We start from the raw sequence: 21538 nt of genomic DNA, 5'->3' as shown, positions 1-21538 counted from the left end.
AGCGAGGGAGGGAGCGAGGGAGCAAGGGAGCAAGGGAGGGAGGGAGGGAGGGAGGGAGGGAGGGAGGGAGGGAGGGAGGGAGCACAAGGGAGGGAGGATGAATTAAAAATTACAGAAATGTTGGTGTTTGAGAGGGTTTAGGAAAGAATAAAGCGGAAAGACAAGAGATCAAGGGCCCTGAGGACTGATTTGCAGGAATGTCTCGTGCATTGAAGATTTAAAAAACTCGCCAGTTGTCCATTTCCGCGCCTTCTTCTTCACTTACCAACTAACTGAAGTCTTTCGAGATTCTTCTCATCCTCGAATCATCTAATTCAATGTGCCTGTATGGATCAAGAACTTCTCAGATCACCGTCATCTCCGTTGCCGCTCACTGTTTGTGTGACTCTCGCTCGGACATGTAAAAAAAGTCGATACCGTTCTCGATTTTTGCGTGTCATCCTTGCGCAGGGGCCATGCTAATCTTCTCTGTATCGTTCCAATTTTAACGGATGACTCCCGAAGGAGGTCCGATAACCCTACACTTCAAATTGTATATCACACCTCCCTTTTTTCTCTGCCTCCGATGGCGGGCTTGTTGATCCTACCCACCCTGGCTATTTCATGAGATGACTACCGGTGCATTTTCTGCCCGCGACGGTGTTAATGCCGACTTTGCAATGTCTGGGGGCGAGGGGAAGGGCTGCGGTGCAAAAGGAGATGGCGAGAACACGGCAAGGTAAACTTCCTGCTCCTGGAAGTAGAGCAAGGCTGTGCTGTTGGGCTGGGAGGAGTCAGCTGATCGGGATGATGGCATGGAATTGCGGTTTCTTGTCCACTGCTGGAACGGCGTTCCACCTTCAGACAACGGCTTCACCTCGTCTGTGGAAGCTTCCGAGAGCATGTCGATCTTTCTCTTCAGTGAAATGTTCGGGAGAGCGAGGAATGGACAAGTCCATCGCACAGACAGAGCTAGAAGGCTTCTACTGGCAAGGAGGCGACACCATGAAGATCTCGAGGACGCTTCATACTCAGAACCGAAGGAAAGTGCTGGAGCACATGAAGAAGCAAGGAGCAAATGAAGGAATCATTGTTTTGGAGGGAGGAAGAGATATCAATCGAGCTGATACAGACCACACTTTACTCTTCAGGCAAGAAAGCAACTTCCATTATCTCTTTGGCGTTGGGTTCCCAGATTGCTTCGGAACAATCGACATATCTTCTGGCAGGAGCAGTTTATTTGTTCCACGACAACCTGAATCTTACTCTGTTTGGATGGGATCACCACCTTCACTCGAGGACCTGAAAAGTATCTACTGTGTAGACGAGGTGTTGTATACCTCCGAACTTCCCGACCACGTCTCGTCTGCAAGACCATCGACGATCTATACGTACGGGGGGCAGAACTCTGATTCAGGAAATGAAGGGAAGCCTGCAAACTTTGAGGGGATAGGTGGCTAGACTGCTTCTAAGAATCGTATTGGTTCTGATGTCGCATACTCGTTAGACAGGTTCCCGAAGGATGACAAGAAGTTACATCACGCTCTGTATGAATCTCGTGTGTTCAAGACTGAGGTGAGAGTCTCGTTTGCTTGCTGCACAAAGAACCTGAGACTCTTTCTTCTTGAGACTGAAATAGAAGTCATCAAATATGCTAATAAGATTTCGAGTCTGGCGCACATTGAAGTCATGAAGCACTGCAAGCCTGGAATGTACGAATATCAGCTGGAATCGATATTTCAAGTGAGTCGCTTGCACGGCGCGCGACATCGCTGATTCTCTTTTTGCAGCATCATTGCTATTTCCATGGAGGAATGAGGAACCTTGCCTACACTGGAATCTGCGCCTCGGGGAAAAATGCTGCCATCCTTCACTATGGTCATGCAGGAGCTCCGAATAATAGGCGATTGGAAGAGGGAGACGTAAGAATTTTTGATGTAGAGATATGCCTTACTCTGACGAGCTTCATCAGGTTGTTTTGAATGATCTTGGAGCAGAATACTACTGCTATGCTTCCGATATCACATGCTCGTTCCCGGTGTCTGGAAAGTTCACCAAAGAACAGCAAAAGGTGGGCTTTAATTGCCTATAGTCTCTCCTCACCATGAACAGATTTATGAAGCCGTGCTTGATGCTAAGGATTCTGTTGTCGCACGAGCTAAGCCAGGTTCAATGAGCACAGGGCCATCCAGAAAAAATGAAATTTTAAAAAGGCGTGTCATGGGTGGAAATGCACGAGCTGACAGAGCGCATCATTGCGAAGCATCTTTTAGAGATTGGAGTCCTAAAGGTTCTTTTCGTTACATGTAGCCAAGGTAATAATGAGTCTGCAGGGAGACTTGGAGGATATTGTCAAGGCGGAGATCCCAGCTGTGTTCATGCCTCACGGTCTCGGACACAACCTCGGTGAAGTTGTACGCGGTCGCGATGGTTCCTTCCTTACTGAGAAACTTCGTGTCAAGGTCTGGAAACGCATGACGTCGGCGGGTATCCTCCAGGTTCTCTTCGAGCATCGCGCCCTGGACTGCGATCGCTGCGCAACGTCCGGCGGTTACAGCCTGGCATGGTGTTGACAGTGGAGCCTGGCTGTTACTTCATCCGGTCGGAACTTGAGAAGGCTTTGAACGATCCCATCAAGTCTCGGTGGGTCGATTTTGACGTTTGTCGGCAAGGGCTGATGTCTAGCTGCAGCCATATCGTCTCGGACGAGGTAGAGAAGTACATGGACTTTGGGGGTATTCGTCTCGAAGACAACATCGTCATAACACAGGACGGTGTCGACAATCTGACCAACGTCCCCCGTCGGATCACGGAGTTACAGGACGTTGTTGGAAGTGCTTATCGATGAATGAGGACCAGCAGGTGAACTATAGGTCTCGTCCTCTTGCTAGCGGCGTTTAGAGTAGGGCTAATTTCTTTCAAGATTGAAGAAAGCCTGTCATTCTCTATATTTCATTGTGTCATCGTTTGTGAGGTTGCATTACATTGCCCCAGCCTGCTCAAGCATGGGCTTCAACCTGAGAACAGTAAAACTTCAGTGTAGACCATCGTGACTGTGAACAAGTGACTCACTTGCCCTCCTTAACAAGTTCCTCGACACCGTCAGAGAATCCTCCAACAAACTTTCCTCCTATGAAGACCTGGTTCCGTTGTCATTACAAAAACATCACCAAGCTCCTAGTGTAACCTGCGGAACAGTGCCACTCTGAGTTATTTCTGCTAGCTCAACGCGCCAGGCATATCCCTCGTCACCTAATTTATCTAGTTCGACAACCTGCATATGCGAATTCAACCAAGGCCAAAGAACTATGTTCATGTTCAAACGACCTCATACTTGGCGCCGAGGTCTGACAAGGTCTTCTTGGCTTTAGCACAGAATGGGCAGGAAGTTTGACTGAACACTACTGCTCCGTTGTCCTTGATCTGCAACAGATCAGACAGGGAAAAGCTTTCTAAGCACCATCACCTTGTCTTCCACTTTGGTCTTGACCTCTGCTTTGTTGTAGTTTCTAGCCAGAACTTTAGCTACCTGCACCAAGTAATGTACGTATTAGTAGATTCATCGTGATTGCGTGGGACGCCAACAAATACTTACTTCGAGCTTTGCATTCTTTGTAGATCGAGATGCTGTTTCAAGGCGGTTGCGAAAATCCCAATCGACCTCTCGACCCCCTTCGGCATATGCCACATTCACACAATTGGTATACCTTGAAATACGAATAATTATTTGTACGCGCCGTGAAAGATATTTGACTTTCGAACTTACCCACGCGCATCCACGAAGCAATATTCATAGCCGTCTACATCCTCAACAATAACAACTTCCTCGTTGTGAGGCTGGAGCTTGATTGGTCCATGCAAGATTTTTCCACCAGCTGATTTGACTTTCTCTCCCATGTAAGATGGCGCTCCATCTTCTGTCTCTGTCGCAAACCTTCCCGCAGCCAGCGCATGATCGACAGATTGTTGATTTGGAAGCTCCACCAGCTCCAACCTGGTTCCCTTATCCGAGAACCCGATGACAGCACTCTTAGCCGAGCCCAAGGCTCCCGGCGTGCTTTGGAACACTTGTGCACCCAACACTTTAGTATGAAAGTTCAGCGCCTTGTCCAGGTTTTGTACATTGATGCTCACGAAGAGGAACGGTTCATCCTTATTTCCTTCAGAAGTGTCGACAACCATGAACTTGTAGCCATCTGGCCCAGTTACAATCTTGTTTCCCGTACTAGGATCCGTTTCGGTCTTGTAACCCAACTTTGAAGGATCGGATTTCAATGCTGAAGCCCTCAAGGCGATATAGCGAAGGTCATTTCCGCTCATGTACGAGTCGATCCCATAGTTGTAGGTAAGTTCCAAAGCAAAGTTGCTCTCTTCGGTCTTATAGCCGATCATGGTCTTGGACCAAGCGCCACCATATGGCCCATTGCAGGTGGCTTCACAACCCGAAGCAAATTCTTCATGCCTGTGAACATGCATCCCAAAAACGTTCTGGTAGAACTCAAGGGATTTTTCAAGTGAGCCGATTTTGAAAACCCAGTGCAAGGGCCTTCTGTATCCTGCCTGTGAGAGACGTCAGAATTTAACTATGCGCAGAGATGAAGTAGCGTCACTAGATATGAAGCAGCATCACCTGTTTGAAGATGGTCTTCTCCGATACAGTCGATGTAGACATGGTTAATGTTTCAGAACCTCCACGAAGACGGAAGCCTGCGATTGATGATGAAGCGCGAGTTGCGCACGACACAGATCTTGATAGTTTGTTTGAAGAATGGAATGCCCCTACAAATTTATCTTCAGCTTCAGAAATTTCTACACAAACAATAATTGTTGGATGATTGACACACAACATATGTTATTTGGTTTTACAGGAGGATTGCAATTGCGACAAGCAAAAAAAGACAAGAGCTTTTCATCAGCATTCTGGTTGCAGAGCAAAATATCGAGGAAACGCGCCGGTCAAGTTGACAACGCAAGCACTCGTGTCGAAAGATTGGCAGCGGGGATCAGAACAGGGCAGATATACGAGGAGTCTTGTAAGCATAAGAGGAGGAGCGACAGGGAGGAAAACAACACAAGAGTTTGTTCTATACCTCCTGTTACCATTCCACCTAACATTCTGAATCCTTCGCATCTCCCGCCCATCCCCAACGCCACAGCCAATACTAGCAAAGCCTTCATCGCCGCGCTTCTATGTCCACCCCTACCTACCCTCCGATCCTCACTCCAAGCACCCTACCCTCAATGCTTCCTGAAAAATTAAAAGACTACCCCTTCTTTGTATTTGTTTTACAGGGGTGATCATTGCGGTCCTTCTCGAAGGCGCTTGACTTTGATGTAACGAAAATGTAACCGTTAGCTCCCTTTCTAGGGGTGGGCCCGTCACCCGGCGTGGATGAACTAGTATGTGTCGGCGGATACTCAGTGACTAGCGGCCCCGGCGGCGCTGCCGCCCCACCATGGCACCGCGGGCCCGGCCAGAGTCGCAACTTCAGTGGAACACGCCGCAGGGTTCAACGCCAACTTTTATCCCCAAAAGAACACTTTCTTTACTCAAAGTATCACACTCACACTCTCTGCGTGGCACCCGGCGTCGCACGGTCACGGTGGGCCCGGCGTCGCTCGGCCGCCGGCGCCGCAGTCACCGTGCGGCAGGCCAGTGCCGCCATGAAGATATGTTTACTCAAAGTTAAGTTAAAAATCAGTAGACAGGCGAATCTCTATTCAAAATTTAAAAAACAAAACCTATATAAGTGATTTTTAATTTGAACCTGGCAAGGTCGAGGAGCCCCTTACAAAGTAATAATTGTACAATTGCTGCTTTGACACTACCATCTACTTTTAAAAGACCGTAACTACAGTTTCAGTCAACTTGGGTCGTTGCCTTCCCTTGGTCAGCCTACCCACCCTCATTCTTACTAACTCTTTTATCACCCTACCTATATGACTATTCCACATTCTCTACTACCCCTGCTTTATTATGGGATAAGCCTGTGAATTCTCACATGGTCATGCACCCCCACCTGCTACAAGCCAGGCACCCACCCATTTGAATGAAACTCCTTCCGCTACCCCACCACAGTATACAAATTGTATGGGTACAAGGGGTTTGTATGAAGCATTTGAGTACTGTTGGACCCCCATCGAATGTCAGGGGTGGAGGTGAAAAATTGAGGGTACAGTATGCAAGTAGGGGTGCTTGCCAAGATGAGATGGTGAGAGAGAAGGTGGGTAGTAGATAGGTCACGGTAGGGTAGGGTGGGTAAGGGGAGAGATCAGAATCATCCTTGAGGGGTAGGGGGTGATTCCATAGGTGGTCGGTCCGGGCATCTTTTTTTTTGTGCAAAAAAAAGAACAAGAAAAAGAGAAAAAAACAAAGAAAAAGGAAAAGAAACGGGCAGCGGCGCCATGCATGGGAGGGAACGCGGAGGAGGAGAACGAGAAAGAAGAGAAGGAAACGGGGGGCAGGGCGATGACAGCTGACATGTAAGGACAGCGGCAGGAGTGCCGTGGATGTTGAGAGCTTAGCACAGTTTGTTTACTGATATCATCGCTGGATTGAGAGGATGGTGAAACGAAAGCTCGGGCTCTTGGAAGATGAAGCCAGAAACGAACAAGGTGTGGACTCGCCGCAGGCTTGTAAAGATTCGAGAAAAAGTCGACAAGGGTTGAGGGCAGACAAGAATTTGAATTTATGCACAACCTGCACTGCTTGTGGGGTCCACTACGATTGGACTGGCGTCGTTGATCCCCACGGGTCCCAAACTGGCAACCGACCAGATGCGACAAACCGGGAGATGGATGCGCTTGTAAGCGGTCTTTCATGCTTCGGCAAAGCAGCTATTGAAAGAATCATTGAAAATCACCTTCCGTAAGTGTTGTCTTTGAACTGAATCTGTTCGTTTACATGTTTTCGATTCAGACATCGAACTAAGCAAGAAATTCAAGTTTGGATAGCAGACTTGCAAGCATCCGAAGACGACACAGCTGATCAAGTGATTCAATTGCGATCTGTACTCGTATGACATGGCTTAGGGAGATCACGTCTCATCCAAGTCCAAGGGGAAGGAGAGATTGCGGGGGACCAGCGAAGACCGCGTAGCTCTAATGTTCCTCAGGCATGTAGATGTTAACATGTTGCTGCAGGTATCTCGAAGTCAGTCTTCTAGAAATGTCAAGGATAGCTCTCGTTCTCCATCTGTGTCTCGAGGAAGCAAACGATCAAGAACAGATTCAGCATCCCCAAAGTTGCGAACTAGGAACAGTAGCACCCAAGATGGTCATCAGGATGAGAGGAATGTGCCCAAACGAAAGAGGGAAAGCAGTCAGCCTCTTGTCGAGCATCATATCAACCTGAGATCTAAAAGTCAGAACAAGAACAAGGTGCAAACAACGAAGAAGAAAGGCAAGAAGAAGCATTCAGACGACATCGAGCTTCTTGATGGGGCATCCGCTCTCCTAGGGCTCAGCTCCGACACTGCAAAGAATGGAAAGAAGTCATCTTCAACTTCGACAACACCTAGAACATCAGGAATGTCCACTAGGCTGTCGATGGTAGAAAATTCGAAATCCAATCCGAAGGAGAAGGATAACGGCGTCAAGAAGGCCAACCTTGCAAAGGCGAGCGCTGCCTCGACGAGAAGCTCGAGGACGAAAGAAAGTGAGCAGTTGCTGGAATCCGTCAGTGTTTCAAAAGATCCGAAGATGAAAGCTAAAGCAAAGTCAAAGGGCAAGTCGCAGGTGCTAGCAGACTCAAGTTCTGGCATGAAAGGCGACTCAGATGACTCTTTGAAAAAACCAGCCTCAGGGGCAAAGTCTGTAGCAGAAGCTGAAGAGAAAGAAAAGGAGACAAAGGAATTGAACCCGAAGACTGCTGGGAGCGAACAAGAACAGGGAAATACAGGAGGAGCCGGAGAGGTGGAGGATCTTCCTGTAGGTGAAGCAGGCACAGGCGAAATGAATACCCCGTGGAAGGCATCCGAAGTCCTGATGGGCTCTAGAATTCCTGAAGAGAGTGCTCCCAGGTTAAGTGCAGCAGTCGTCTTGATGATGAATTCCTCGAGCTCTTCGAAGGACGCATCGTCCAACGTCTTGGCGAAGGGGAAGAACAGCCGAGAAGATGAAATGAACTCGATCGAAAATTCTCCAGCACCATCAAGCGCAGGCCAGTCTGGCAATGAAGGCTCATACTTGAAGACCCTTGAGGCTTCTCCTGCCGTTGGTGTCCCAGCATCAGAGAAGGCGATTGAAGCCATAACGGCAAATCAAGCATCGATGGGCTACTCAGAAATAATCAGAAAATCCTTGCCAGTGGATAGCAACAGTGACGGGGCCACGAAAGATCGCCCTCGCAAGAGGAGACAGCAAAATCGTGAAAAACACTACAAGAACTCAAGTGATGAAGCAGCTGCAACTGAAATGCGTACCTCGAAGGATAATTTGCATTCAACTTCTACAGAGCCACGCCCTACCGCCTTGTCAGTCCTGATAGGCTCAAAATACCCAGAGCCCAGCGAGAATGTCGGTAGCTTGAGCGAGAAAAGTGACGTGCCAATGAATCCTGCCGACCTTGTTCAGAGAGATGGGAAGTCAGAGTCTGGAATGCTGTCACAGCAAGAGGAGGATAGGAACGTGAACGAAATGATGTCAGCAAATTTGAGCTCAGATGATCAAATGAATGCGGGACAAGAGGCCGTGAATGCTCCCGGCAAGGCTGAAGGACAGCAAGACTTTACGGATGCCTCAACTAACTCCTTGCGATTCGAAGCTTCAGATAATCACAAGAACGAAGGAAGATCATTTCTTGCGCCAACAGCAGCGCAGAAATGGCACCAGATTCATGGTTCTGAGGGTCAGAGATCTGCAGTGCAAAGATATGTACAAGAAAAAATCAAGCAAGGGAAGATCGAAAAACGTCCAGACGGCTCCTTGCTGCTCAAAGAGAAAAATGCTGATGCCACGTGCAAGTTTTGGTCTGAAATCAATGATGAGTTGTTCAAGGCGACGCTTGGCTCTAGAGTGAAGGTGCACGCCATCACTCAAGCTCTGCGTCGATACTGCGGCATTGCAACTCCTCCCGGGAATACCCGGAAGACTGAATATGTCGACCTCCTGGTGCCAACTGACATGGGGGAGAGAGAGCAGGCGCTGCGAAAGGCTCGTGAGTCCCACGCAAAGTATCAAAATAACCAAGACTCGACTTGGCTGGATCGCAGGAGACAGCCACGGAACGAGAAAGGACGGTCCTCGGCCGAAGTCCTGTTGGCAAACTGCTCGGTAGGGGCTACGAGTGATGCAGTTGCATCAGGAGTATCGGATCAGGTGCAATTTTTCTCCGCACATGACTCAAGCAAGAGAATCGATACGAAGTTGCGTGGGAGGGGAAGGAGGCCAGCTAGTGATGCAAGCACGGATGAGTTGGATTCCTCTGAGGCTCCTCGACCAGAAAATGCCAAAGCCGTGATCATCGGCATGAACTGGTCACAAGCGCTGACGGGCGGTCTGGAGGGGAATGGGAACATGAAGTCACAAGGGCGAGTAAGCTATGGAGACGCGTTGCTCAATCAAAACACGTCGACTACATCTGGTGGTGAACATCTTAAGAGTCGATTGGACAGTGAGCTGGAATGCCCCAACGCAGAGACGAGTGGCTCAGGTATTGAGCAAGAACAGAAATCGAAGGATGCGGTAGAAGGCGCTAACAGTGCCAGTGCTGTCCATGTAAATAACTCCGACGGAACCTCGGAAGACGCGGCTACTGTGGATTGCTCTCAGAACGCTCTCGACGAGACTCAAAAGGATGGCGACGCATGTGAAGTGATGACAACCGAAGGTAAGTACTTCACAGCACAGTGCTCTAGCCCAGATCAACATGCTCACGTGACTTGCAGGCAAGCATGCGAAGGCGAAAGGAGGACGGTCGAAGGCCAATCATTCCGATCAGTGTGCGGGGAGTGAAGCAGACAAGAACAGCAGGAGTTCAGAGGTCAGGACTGCTAAGAGCTATGCGGCACTTGTCGTGGAATTCGGATCGGCGGCTGCAGCCATCGGCAAAGGAGCTCATTCCTACGCCTCTCAGCTCGGTAGGCTGCTGCCGGCTGTTTTTGAAGCTCTTGACTGTCTTTCAGCAGGTTCAACAGCTACGTCTTCCCCGGAGGTAGATGGTCGCCGCATGGAACATCTGGTGCAAGCGGCTGCTGCAAGTGAGAGAGGATGAGTGTGAGGATGTCCTGCTCGTTGCTTGCTGATGTATGCAATAGCAGAAGATGCGCTGCAGGCTGTTCAGAAGCCTGTCGATGAAGCAACCCCTGTAAACATATTTCATGTCCTGATTCGATGAACTCTCTCACTGTTTTCTTTCAGCCGCAGCAGTCAAACACTAAAGTCGTGCATACTGAGTGAGTGAACGCTTCCAGGGTTAGTTGCCCCTCCAAACGTACTCATCACTGTTCGTCAGTGACGTTGCTGATGCAGAACGGCGACGAGGACGATTCAACCAGCCACTGAGAGATTTGAAGAAAACTTCACCCTGTCCATTGCAAGGATGTTGATCTCGTTGACTCCGCATGGAGCTCTATTCTTCTAAGTTACTGTACATTCAAACCAGATTGACAAGAAGTTAATGAATAACCAGCTGAAGAGTGCTCCAGTCAATGGCACATGCCAAAACTTGTTAGGAGTCAGAAAGACGCCAGAGAAAACGATGTCCATCTCGTTTTTTCGATCACATCGGATGTCACAAAGGACTATGCACCTTTAATGTCACACTGACAATTTGCACAATGTGAGAAAACAAGCGCAATGATCCACTGTTACGAAGTTCGTCATCTAAAGAAATTGAACTGGAACGATATCCCGATCACAAGCCTTGTCTACACATTCGCACCATGGCTGCAAAACCAAGTGTCACCATCTGTGAACCATTCAACCATCTCCCTTGAGATCAACGACAAACAACTCTATGAAAGCGCCAACGGATAAATACAACCTTGACGCTGAAAACCTGAGCACTCTTCTTTCTGTGCTTCACCTTTTGTTTCTGCGTTGTACCCTTTCCAACTATCATTCTGGTACCGTTGCACTACTCCTCTACTCGTCATTCTGCTGTCACAGCTTCTATCCCGAACTCGCTCTACCACCTTTTCTCCACCTCCTCAAGTCGTACCGTGGCATTGCCGTCAGCATCCTCGCCGGGGTTGTAGCAGCAGCCATTGTGTGAGGGGCAGACGGGAGTCCCGTTGCTCTGGTAGTTCACCCATGCCGAGTTGTTGTGGTCGAAGAGCGCGATCAGCCGCATGCCGCCTCCTCCTTCTCCGACTTACCAACGACAGGGGTAGGACCTTGGGGTACCTCCAAACATGGGGGTGGGGGTGTAGGTACTATATTTGCAATGGGTGGGTGACGGACGCCAACTACAAGAGAACAAAGGTATATTGAAATTTGTCATAAGAATGATCGAATAATACTAATCATTGGACTCGAACATAAGACAGACCTTTGCTCTGGAGCATTTGAAGGGGGTAGGGGTACATGAGAACTTGAGAATGATATGGTGGCAGGAGTGTTTCCCCAGGGGTGGGGGTACACAATATGAAGGCGAAGGGACAAGCGGTATGAGCGGGGACGAGGGGTATAGAGGAATGTCTTCAGTCAAGTGAGCGGGGATGAGGGTCTCGATGCTGTAAGGTGCTAGGAAGTGTAGGATGATAGTAATCCTGGTAAGACCCGGTGAGTCAACAGCGAGCAGTCGGGGACATGCCGAAGAACGGCCGGGATCACCGGCTGCCAGGGCATCGTATGAGCCAAGAGGCAAGGTGAAGGGAGAAGGGGAGGAGACTCAGAGGGGAGAAAGCAGCGGAACTTATCGGAAGGACATAGGAGGGAGCATCGCCGGGTCATAACGGTAAGAATGTTTCACAACGAATTGTCGGATGGCGATGCAGAGTTGCTTGATGCCTCTGATGCACAGACCAAGAACTCAAGTCAGATGCAGGATTCGGCTCATTGCTCTCAGCTTCTGCCTTCCCTCCTCCTCTTCTTCCTCCTATGTTTGAATTTCATCCTCTTGTTTTGGGGGATGGGAATGTTTGACAAGAGAAGCGCAGACCAATCTGCATACAGGCATGTGTCAAAGTGGTTCAGCCGGTCGATGATTTATCACCTGCCTCATCTATCATATGATGGGAATTTTACAGTTCAGTACGTGGGACATTACGCGCAAGTTGAGTTCTACTTGAGGATGCAGGGGCGAGACTTTGAACAACAGAAAGCCAAGTACGTCGTAGCTTTATCAGGTCTGTTGAAAGTCAAAGCCGAAGAAATCACCGTAAGCGCTGCCTCATCCAGCAGTCTGGACAAAGTGAAGATCGATCTTCAAGTCCGGACAAACCATTCGAGTTCATTCCCGAGTCGATTGATGTTGAAGAACTTTCAAACAGCCTTCTCGAATGCTGGCCTGCCGTCTATCAACTCGACAGACACGTTTCAAATCGTTAAAATGGGAAAGAATGAGTTCTCAGGAGCGCCCATCACTTTCTTTCGGTATCTGTTCTCCCCAACCATGAGTAGCAAGCTTGGCAAGTGCTTCTCAAGTCCCCTCCGGTCAAACTATGAAGAGGCGCAATGTCAATACATGGATGTTGCTCTCTGGTGCGCGATGTGGGGGATCGTAATCGTTCCAGGGGTTCTGCTGCTCATGGCATCGGCCTTGTTTGCTTGCAGCAGAAACCTCTCTCTCCTACCGCTCTTCTGCTTCTCCGAGGGCCACATGCAGGTCGGCTGCCTTGACTTGTTCACCAGAGTCCCTCTGGTGGTCTACAGCCCGAGGTGGCAAATCTGCTCGAGTGTCTTGTACGTCTGCCTGCTGGTGTTTGCATCCTGCATCAGCATCATCGGGATATCCAGCAGCTCTCAGCTGGACTTCAGCCTGGTCGAGCTGACCTCAAGCAGACGGCAGGTCTTGGATTACCCCTTGCAGAGGTTGAGGGAGGTGAGCAGCCAGACAGAGCGATTGAAGCAGAGCTTCGCTGCAGACCTGACGAGCAGAAACAAGACTCTGGAGCTGATGCGCGGGTACCTTGACGGAGACTGGAATCGGACCAGCACGTTGGTCCTCGGCCTCCGCTCCAAGATGAAGAGGTTTGCGCTTCTGGTCGAGGGCTGCAAAGAATCTGTTGCAGCAGATCAGTGTATCATGTCAAACGAGACCCTGTGGGACTTTAGGAACCTTTGTCCTCTCACGGTCAATCAAACAAATGGCTCCCTTACCGTGAGGAAGATTGGGAATGGGACCATACTTGAAAATACCAACGCCTTCATCCCAAATCCTGCCTGCAAGAATGACGATAACAGCAATAGACTGTGTCCATGCTGCCGCTCATGCGAAGCCGTGATCCAGAGCATTGACAAGGTCTTATCTTCGTTTTCCATCCAGCCCAGCAAGAGCAGCAACAGCTTTCACTTTTATACAAGCGATGAATGCAATAGTGCCATTGCACAACTGTCAGACTTGCTCTTCAACCAGCTCAAGCTCATCTCGACCTGGAGCATAGAGTTTTATCAGCAGACGCAACATATTTTCAGTTCCGAGGCAAACTCCCGTACTTTGCGAAGAGTGATCGCCTATGCCTTCTGGGGGTTCGTCTTTTTAACGATTGCGTGTCTATATCTTTCCCTCCTTCTGGGCTTGCAAGCTCTCTGGACTTTGGGCAAGGTTTTGATCCTTCTCGCATCGTTGTTCAGTTGGGTGTTATGGGGGATAACTTCTGTGTTCGTTGTTCCTCAAGAAGACATGTGTCGCTTGCTGCTCCCTCCCCCCGCCTCCACCAACTCTTCCTCTGTTTTCTTCCTGACTCTCCAACTGGTTGACAACAACCTGCGAAATACCATCTCTGATTGCGCTCTCCGACCATCCGGCGACATGTGGAGCTTGCAGAAGATGAACATCTTGGGGATGCAACGGAGCTTGTCGCCCCTGCAGCTCTACAGCCGCGTCAGTGATGATGTGCTGAGCACTCTCATGATTGCCGACTACCTGAGGGTCATCGAGCCCGAGCTGCAGACCGTCATGGACATGCAGGCGACAGGAGATGAGTTTGGGTACTCCTCTAGATACGACCCCAGCTCCACGCGAGGACAAGCGTTCAAGCTGTATCTTGACTTGCTTCAGCAGCAGATTTCAAGCATGCAGCAAGACGTTCAGTCGCTCAGAAGCTCGTTGGACAGCGTCAAGCTCTCAGCTAGCCAGCAGCGGTACCAATTTGACAAGATGGCACTGGCGAACAATGAAGACATTCAAAAGACTATCAGCGAGATGATGACCATGGGCTCCTGTGAGAGCTTGACTTTAGTCTACAACAAGTGGTACAAGAACCTCTGTGAGGGAGCGAGGAACAGCCTCGAGAGCGTCTGGATCGCTTGCTTTGTCCTCTCCATTACACTTCCTGTCACTCTACTCTTCACTTATCATGTCGCCAAGCAGTCGACTCAGAGATCGAGAGACGCTGAGAATCCGCTGACCAACTTGAACGTGATGTTTGACTTCAGGCGATACAGGCTCAGCAAGCGTTTCCGCATGGCAGAAGCTCGGCTAGCACGAGACAAGCTCCGCGGCCATAGAATGGCTAAAGGCAAAAATCTTGCGACCCTGAAGGAGCCCGAGAGCAGGGCAACGATCAACGGCAACGTGTGCACAGTCGCGTTAGGGGAAGGAGTGGACGGGTGGGGACACGCGAGCAACAGGGGCAGATTACCAAAGGAAGAGCTCGAGCTCCGCGTGTTCCCAGAGCATCCTAAGCAGTTCAGCAGGATGGAGCAGATGATGCTGCGAGGAAGGACGGAGGAGCTTCGCCTGTTCGACCCCCTGGCCACTTCCCAGCTGAACCGCTTGAAGCTGGTATCGCCTGATCAAGGATGGAAGATGCAGTACGATGACAGGACCAAGGCTCTCAGATGGGTGAAAGATGACAGTGGTGACGAAGAGCAGGAGTCACAGGGCTTCATGACGGAGAACCAGAAGAACGAAGTGAAGTTGCTCATCTTCCACCCCATCGACGACCCTCAACAGGCGTCTGTCATCATCTCCAAGTTCTTCTACAAGATCGATGTTGACGCCTCCGGCACCATCGACGAGCAGGAGCTTTCCAAGGCGCTCAAGACGCTCGGCCTCCTCCTCTCCCCCTCGGACATCCGAGCCGTTCTGCGCGAAGCAGATCGAAGACAGAACGGCCTCCTGGACCACAAGGACTTTCTCTCTTTCGTCTTCATGCTCAACAGGAAGATTGCTGATGCCAAACGAGCGAGGGACGCGCAAGTAGCAGGGGAAGGTGAAGCTCAGAGGAGACAGATCCTGGAGCAGGATCAAGATCGACCGTCCTCGCTGGGGTCTCTTTCGTCTCCCTCGTTAATTGCTGAGAGGCAGGACGAGATGGAGAAGCTGGAGATGACGAAGGCGATCATCAGGCAGCGCGTCCTCAGCGCAAACTCCTCCAACGATCATATCTACAAGCACCAGATCCCCGAGGTGGGAGACTTGCTGGGCCACACGTGGGACGCGCAGTTTGCGCAGGATTTGCTGCTGGTGTGCAAGAAGGAGGAAGCGATCTCAGTGGACGAGTTCTGGGGATGGTACAGCACGTGGCTGAAGGGGAAGGGGAGGAAGGAGTCATGGGAGGAGGAAGGAGATACTTGGAGGGGGACAAGCGAGATCTCGTTTCCTAACTACGAGGAGCTTCAGAGGATGCGAGCTAAGAAGAACTTGGAATGGCATCGGTCGCTCAGCCTGCAAGTCAGCGCCGTGCAGACGTCAGCGCAGGGAGTTCTTGACTGGTGGCAGATGTCGACCGAGAAGACTGGTGGGTGAAGGGAGGAAGGAGCGAGAGGCGGATGAAGGAGGAGAAAGAGAGACCAAGGATGGGGAGGACGGATGGAATATGAGGATGACGCTCAAGGGCTGGAGGAGGGATGGACGATTCAAACTTCTTTGTTGACATTCAACTTCTCTGGTTAATAAACTTCAAATTCTGAGTGACGCGAATGAATCTCTTCTGATCTCTGGTCATCTTCATGATGTTCGCACTCGCCTCGTCTCCTTCCTCCTCTTCGAGGCTCAGAACCTGTCAGGCCCTCAGGCACCACGAGGAAGCGGCGGACGTGTACCTTGTCGTAGAAGCGGAGGGCGAGCTGGCGGTTGGAGAGGAAGTAGTGATGCAGCCGAGCTAGGTTGTAGATGGACGGCAGGTGGTTGGGTGCTCGTGCGATGGCCTGCAGCAGCGCTTCCTCTGCTTTCTTGTTCTCTCCAAGCTTCTGCAGCAGGCAGCCCAAGTTGCAGAGGATGGCAGCGTCCGTCGGTTTACGCTCCGTCACCCGCTGCACGATCCTCCTCACCTCGTCTTCGCTCGTCTTGCTCTGAGTGCAAGAGATGCAATACTCCAGCAGCGCCACTGGACTGTCAGGCTGCATGCTGATCGCTCGCTTGAACAGGGCCTGCGCCTCAAGGAAGAACAGCTCCTGCCATGCCTCTCTCCTCCGGAAGGGCCGCAGGCGCTTCAGGCTCTGCCCGCATGTCTGTAGCAGGCGACCAAATTCGAGAAGGCTGGGGACATGCCGGGGCTCGACAGTCAAGAGGGTCTTGAGGTTCTTGAGGGACTCCAGCCTGTTGAGCTTTGAGAGGAGGAGCGAGAGCTGAAACCTGGCGGGGAGGAAGTTGGAGTCGATCTCTCCATAGGGAGAGTCAGCAGGCGAGCAAAACAAGGTCAAGCATCTCACGAAGGGCGAGATGAAGATGTTTGCTCGCTAGTTCAGTCATGGCTGCTTGCGCCTGTTTTCCCTTCACCTTGGCATCTCCCAGCAGGCTGCCCAGCTCGCCGCCGCCGACTCCCTTTGCGCTGAGCAAGGAAGCCGCCACGAAGTAGCACTTGCCCAACAAGAACCTCCGACTGACTCAGAGAAGAAGCGGCAGGCTCGCCTCACCTGCTCTGAGCTTGATGCTCGTTGAGCTTGAGCGAGGCTGTCAAGTACTGGCGTGCGTCAAAGACAACCAGACCCTTCGTACCCTACCTGCACTGCAACTTCCAGCTTGTCAAGGAGGGCAGGAGAAGAAGTGGACTTGTCTTTCAGTTCTCTCTCGACGGCATCCAACAACTGCAATCAAATCTATCATGTCACAGCAAGAGCTGCCAATGGTCGCATCACAAGATCGCCATACTGCGACAGAATCATGCATGCTTCTGCTTGCAAGAGCTGCTGGGACTTGCAACTGTCCTCGCGTGCAATCTTCTTCAGCGATGCAAGAGCCAGAAACAGAAGCTTCTCTGCCTGATATCACAGCTCACTTCCTTTTCACTCTCACCTCTCCCCCGCTCGCCTCATCATATTGCCCGAGCTGCGTCTGCTTGAACCTGTAGATCCAGTACGTCAACTCGTTGCCTTTGCCTCCCCTTACAACTTGGAGTAGTTCCGAGCTGTCTGCGTCGACTTGAGCAGCCCCGGCACCTTCCAGCACTCCCTGCAGTCCCTGCAGAGCTTCACCAGGCGCCAGTCAGCTGAGAAACATCGCACGAGGGAGCACCGAGAGGGAGCAGTTGCGGCACCAGGCAGAAGCTGCTGCTGCGTGTTTGATGCCGCACGTGCTGCATGTTACTGAAGGAAGAGCTCAGACTGCAAGCCCGCCTCTCCTTCAGCACCTTGAGCCACACCAGCGTCCTCTGCCGGGGCTGACATGCGCTTGCAGCAGCGGCGGCAGTACAAGTCCTTGGGGTCGACGCTGAGGGTCATCGCCTGCCTGTACAAGCGTTCCGATCTGTCGAGCACGAGGTGAGCTCGGGCAGTCAACAAGCTGCAGCTCTACTCTCTCAAGTTTCCCCTGCTCTCATGCAGCAGCGCGAGGTTGTTGAGCACCAGGATTCTCATCGGGGCCCTCATGTCCAACTTGAGGATGCGCGCGTAGAGGCTCTCAGCGTCGTGCTTCAGGCCTCGCTCGTTGAGAGAGACCTGCATGCGCATCAAGGCGCCTCCACCAGCCGCTCCCGTCACTCCCACCGCTCGGTGATGCAGGCTGAGAACATGCTCCTCCAAGTCAGGCTTCGAGACTCCCTCCCCCCGCTGGAGAACTAGTCATAGGAAGGAGGAAGCTTGGTCGGCATTCACCTGCTTCCTCGTGGCTGCTCGGTCCGTCTGGCTCCCACGGATCGGAGGAAAGTCGAGAGCAGCCAGTGTAGATCCCCTTCCCCGCTCGGTCTGGAGAGAACGCTCTCCTTGCGACAGGTGACGGAGCGGGAGCTCAGGAAGTTTATGCCATGTAGCGTCATGCATGATTCCTCCCTGTCTCCTCTATTCACTTCCACTGTTCTCTTTCAGACCCACTCATTCACTGTCTCTTTGCCACAACCTGCCTCCTGCGTCCTTACCCGGCGCTTCTCCCCCTCTCCCTTCCCCTCGGTGAAATCGGTTGAGGTATGGTCCGAAACAAAGAAGTCAGAGCAAGTCTGACAAGTGTTAGAGACAATTTCACTTTTATCGCATTTACAGTCAGATAGACTTCAATCTGTACAAGTCGACGTGAGTGAAAGCGAAGTAAATCAGCCCTGGCTGACTTGCTAACGGCAGGTTGGCAATTGTCAGTTGTCTCCTGGTCCATGAACCTGACATCACCCACACAAACTGAGAGGAAATAAGAAAACAATTAAGTATACCAAGATCCTTTGGTTTGCATGGACTTGGATTCATTGTTGGTATCTTGAAGAGAATGAAAGAGCCAAGTGAAATGAATAGAAGTGATCAAGTGTTTCCTTCAGGCCGTCATCGGTTCAATCCCTGTTGATCATTCAAATTTGAACTTGTTCCTCAGGTGAGCAGCATAACCAAAAGATTTCAAGAAGGGAGAACAAGCTGCAATTGTGAACTGAGTGGACTTCGATTCTTTCCGGTTCTTGGTTTGTTCGTGTCATAATCGCTCGCTCTTTGTCAAGGGTGGAATCAAACTTGAGTAGGTCAAAATGTTTTTTTTGATAGCAAACTAAGAAAATTACAAAGCACGAGTTATCCAAGATGTTTAACCGTGGTAGTGACCCTCGAAGAATCCGTTTCCAGGGGTAGGGTTGGGTGCAGAGATGATGGCCCAGAAGATCAAACCAGTCACAATTCCAGCAGCAGGGCAGGTGACGATCCAGCCGCCAAAAATCACGGCGAGAAGCTTCCAGTTGACAGACCTGACGTCGCCGTTGCACAAGCCAACGCCAGTGGTGGCTCCAGAGATGCAGTGAGTGGTGGAAACAGGAATGCCGAGGCGCGAGAACACCATCACGGTGAACATAGCACCAAGCTCGATGTTGAAGCCGCGCGAGGGCGACTGGAGGGTGAGACGATTACCAAGAGCAGACATGATCTGATGCCCCATGGTAAGCAAACCGATGTCCAGCGCGATACCTCCATAGAACAAAAGCCAGAGGGGTACATCGGCCTTGGAGTTCACAACTCCAGTGCTGTACACCATCCACACAGTCGCGAAGGGACCAACCGCATTCGCAAGGTCGTTAGCACCGTGAGCCAGCGAGAAGAAGCAGCAGGTGGAGAGCTGGAGGATCTTGAACAGCTCCTCCGTCTTGGGGTTGGCTTGGAAGGCACGAGAATGCATATCAGCATCTTCCTCACTAAGCTCAGCAATGTCCATGAACATTCCAGGAGAGATATATTTGAGAACCTTAACAAGAGCGCTGTCATTGCTGTCCGATCCCACTGACTCCTCCGCACCCTTCCCTTTCTCGCTCTCTCCGAAGGCAGAACCTGAGATGGCGTACTGTGCTGGTTCACCGAACGCCTGCCCGTTGTACTGCTGTTGCATTGCAACATCTCCCTCGACGGCGCTTTCCATGTCTTTGGTTGCAGTCTGATCAGTTACATACCCATAAGCTCCTTTGGGGATGGTAAACTGCCAGAACATGGTGTACCAGGGCAGGTTCTCATTGTCGATAATGAAGCGACGAGCCCATGGCACGCAGAAGATATAGCCGATGAGGCCGAAGAAGATGCCGATAGCAACAGTGACAGGAACCGTGACCTTGTAGGGAGTGTTCTTGAGGGCGGGGATACCTTTCATGCACATAAACCCGGCAATGACACCGAACACGAAGAAGAAGTACAACGGGAGGAGGGCGATGCCACGTCTCGCCGCGACGTCATCAGGGTTCTTGAGGATGACAAACTTGGTCACGAGGTAGAAGATGGCAGACAAAGCCCCCGAGACACATGGAGAGATGAACCAAGAAGCCACGATCTGAAGGAAGCCCTTGGCTTCATAACTCCAGATCACGCCCCCTGTTCCCCATGCGGCAATACCGATACCAAGTACCGCTCCTACCACAGCGTGGGTAGTGGAAACAGGCATACTGAGCACGGTTGCGATAACGACCCACAAACCAGACCCGATGTTGACAGTGCTCATACCGAGTGCGAGGACGTATGGGTCGTTCTTGAAGTAGCTCACGTTGGTGATCTTCGACTTGATTGTATCGGTAACGGCACTTCCGAGCGCGACGCAGCCAATCAATTCGAAGATGCAGGCAAGCAAGCAAGCCTGGCGATAGGTGATAGTGCGTGCAGCAACAGAGTTGGCAAACGCATTAGCAACGTCGTTTGCTCCGATGGAATACGCATCAAGAAATGCCCAGAAGAATGCCCAAGTAATGAGACCCTTGTACAACCAGGGAATGCCAACTTCAGGGTTGTCCACCATCGTAGCTGCTGTGCCTGCGATGGTGCAGGCCAGGCAAAAGTAGGGGAGAAGGCTCTTGTTTGTCGATAGAAACCTGCGTCAGTCATCAGCACCAACACACGCGCGGGCCACGAGGCTCACCTCATCTTTGCTGTGGCAAAGCTCAGGGCCGAGGACTGATTATAGAGGAGGGGAACTACGACTTCTGGCGCGGGGGGAGTGAGGAGGGGGAGCGCTCATGATTCTACATGCTCCTACTGGGGGAGCGATCAGAGCATTGGGTGACGCACGAGAGGCGAATAGACCTGACGTGTAAGAGGGTAGGTGAATACAGACAATGCACCCCTACCTTTCATTGAATTTGACGGGGTCAAAGTGATGTTGACGGGGTCATTCACCCACCCCTCTGGTCATCGTTGACTCGCCAAGTTTGATAGCCTCCCTATCAGCCACTCTGAAATGAAGCAAAACCAACACGGTTTCCTTTTTGACCTGAGTAGGTCGAGGGCATACTATTCGGTCCTAGTAGACTATCACCTGCCTATGTTTGACCACTCGTTACTTTGCCGTTTCGATTACATGGGCCCTCCCCAGAAACTACGACCTTTCACTGAAGTCTTGTACGAAAAGAATCATTTTGAAGTTGAGATGTTTTTTTTATGTTTGAAAAGATTATTTTCGAAATTCATATTCAACATAGGACAAAGTCGTAGCAAAGAGTCCCAAGATGGACCTGGCTATGAATGATGATCTACGTCTATTCGCTATGTCTCCCTGCAGGGAAAAAAGATGTCAGGACCCAGCAGGATATAAGGGGGGTGGTTTCCTATGGACTCAAGGGGTAGTGAGCAAACT

At 50.9% G+C, this 21538-nt stretch overlaps 7 protein-coding genes across 7 annotated transcripts; 3 read left to right on the top strand and 4 right to left on the bottom strand.

Moving 5' to 3' along the window:
• Positions 1 to 911: 911 nt before the first annotated feature.
• Positions 912 to 2827, top strand: GUITHDRAFT_86095 (hypothetical protein; the record flags this gene model as incomplete). The annotated part of the gene is made up of 10 exons (XM_005835328.1): positions 912 to 1432; positions 1487 to 1554; positions 1609 to 1722; positions 1770 to 1901; positions 1952 to 2050; positions 2092 to 2146; positions 2193 to 2269; positions 2313 to 2385; positions 2442 to 2622; positions 2671 to 2827. The coding sequence occupies exons 1-10, from the start codon at positions 925 to 927 to the stop codon at positions 2825 to 2827; spliced, it is 1464 nt and encodes a 487-aa protein (XP_005835385.1). The 5' UTR covers positions 912 to 924.
• A 51-nt stretch (positions 2828 to 2878) lies between these two features.
• Positions 2879 to 4651, bottom strand: GUITHDRAFT_159506 (hypothetical protein; the record flags this gene model as incomplete). The annotated part of the gene is made up of 8 exons (XM_005835327.1): positions 2879 to 2996; positions 3052 to 3119; positions 3167 to 3253; positions 3307 to 3402; positions 3446 to 3508; positions 3575 to 3686; positions 3746 to 4539; positions 4610 to 4651. The coding sequence occupies 8 exons, from the start codon at positions 4649 to 4651 to the stop codon at positions 2960 to 2962; spliced, it is 1299 nt and encodes a 432-aa protein (XP_005835384.1). The 3' UTR covers positions 2879 to 2959.
• Positions 4652 to 6542: 1891 nt separating this feature from the next.
• GUITHDRAFT_106008 (hypothetical protein) lies at positions 6543 to 10561 on the top strand (the record flags this gene model as incomplete). The annotated part of the gene is made up of 8 exons (XM_005835326.1): positions 6543 to 6847; positions 6899 to 6971; positions 7012 to 9808; positions 9867 to 10058; positions 10107 to 10178; positions 10239 to 10285; positions 10339 to 10373; positions 10450 to 10561. The coding sequence occupies 8 exons, from the start codon at positions 6543 to 6545 to the stop codon at positions 10559 to 10561; spliced, it is 3633 nt and encodes a 1210-aa protein (XP_005835383.1).
• A 153-nt stretch (positions 10562 to 10714) lies between these two features.
• GUITHDRAFT_151877 (hypothetical protein) lies at positions 10715 to 11287 on the bottom strand. Its single transcript, XM_005835325.1, has 2 exons — positions 11141 to 11287; positions 10715 to 10866 (listed from the first exon to the last, which is right to left on the bottom strand). Exons 1-2 carry the CDS (start codon positions 11270 to 11272, stop codon positions 10804 to 10806), a joined length of 195 nt encoding a protein of 64 aa, XP_005835382.1. The 5' UTR covers positions 11273 to 11287; the 3' UTR covers positions 10715 to 10803.
• Positions 11288 to 11884: 597 nt separating this feature from the next.
• GUITHDRAFT_106007 (hypothetical protein) lies at positions 11885 to 15835 on the top strand (the record flags this gene model as incomplete). The annotated part of the gene is made up of 1 exon (XM_005835324.1): positions 11885 to 15835. The coding sequence occupies one exon, from the start codon at positions 11885 to 11887 to the stop codon at positions 15833 to 15835; it is 3951 nt and encodes a 1316-aa protein (XP_005835381.1).
• A 130-nt stretch (positions 15836 to 15965) lies between these two features.
• Positions 15966 to 18285, bottom strand: GUITHDRAFT_136900 (hypothetical protein; the record flags this gene model as incomplete). Its single annotated transcript, XM_005835323.1, has 11 exons — positions 15966 to 16088; positions 16132 to 16635; positions 16808 to 16904; positions 16945 to 16991; positions 17032 to 17115; positions 17167 to 17289; positions 17324 to 17372; positions 17417 to 17516; positions 17658 to 17755; positions 17822 to 18075; positions 18121 to 18285. 11 exons carry the CDS (start codon positions 18283 to 18285, stop codon positions 15966 to 15968), a joined length of 1644 nt encoding a protein of 547 aa, XP_005835380.1.
• A 739-nt stretch (positions 18286 to 19024) lies between these two features.
• Positions 19025 to 20704, bottom strand: GUITHDRAFT_68795 (hypothetical protein; the record flags this gene model as incomplete). Its single annotated transcript, XM_005835322.1, has 2 exons — positions 19025 to 19900; positions 19967 to 20704. 2 exons carry the CDS (start codon positions 20702 to 20704, stop codon positions 19025 to 19027), a joined length of 1614 nt encoding a protein of 537 aa, XP_005835379.1.
• Positions 20705 to 21538: the final 834 nt, after the last annotated feature.

The sequence above is a fragment of the Guillardia theta genome, assembly GCF_000315625.1.
Source record: "Guillardia theta CCMP2712 unplaced genomic scaffold GUITHscaffold_22, whole genome shotgun sequence".
In the NCBI taxonomy this organism is placed as follows: Eukaryota; class Cryptophyceae; order Pyrenomonadales; family Geminigeraceae; genus Guillardia; species Guillardia theta.
The sequence above is the reverse complement of the archived record's forward strand: the minus strand, read 5'-3'. Positions and strand labels throughout refer to the sequence as shown.

Bases quoted from the DNA above. Each gene is read 5' to 3' on its own strand.
- GUITHDRAFT_151877 (XM_005835325.1), bottom strand. From the start codon at position 11,272: ATGCGGCTGATCGCGCTCTTCGACCACAACAACTCGGCATGGGTGAAC. The intron at 10,867-11,140 runs GTACGACTTGAG...TTGGTTTTGCAG, and splicing joins ATGCTGACGGCAATGCCACG to CCATGGTGCGAATGTGTAGA.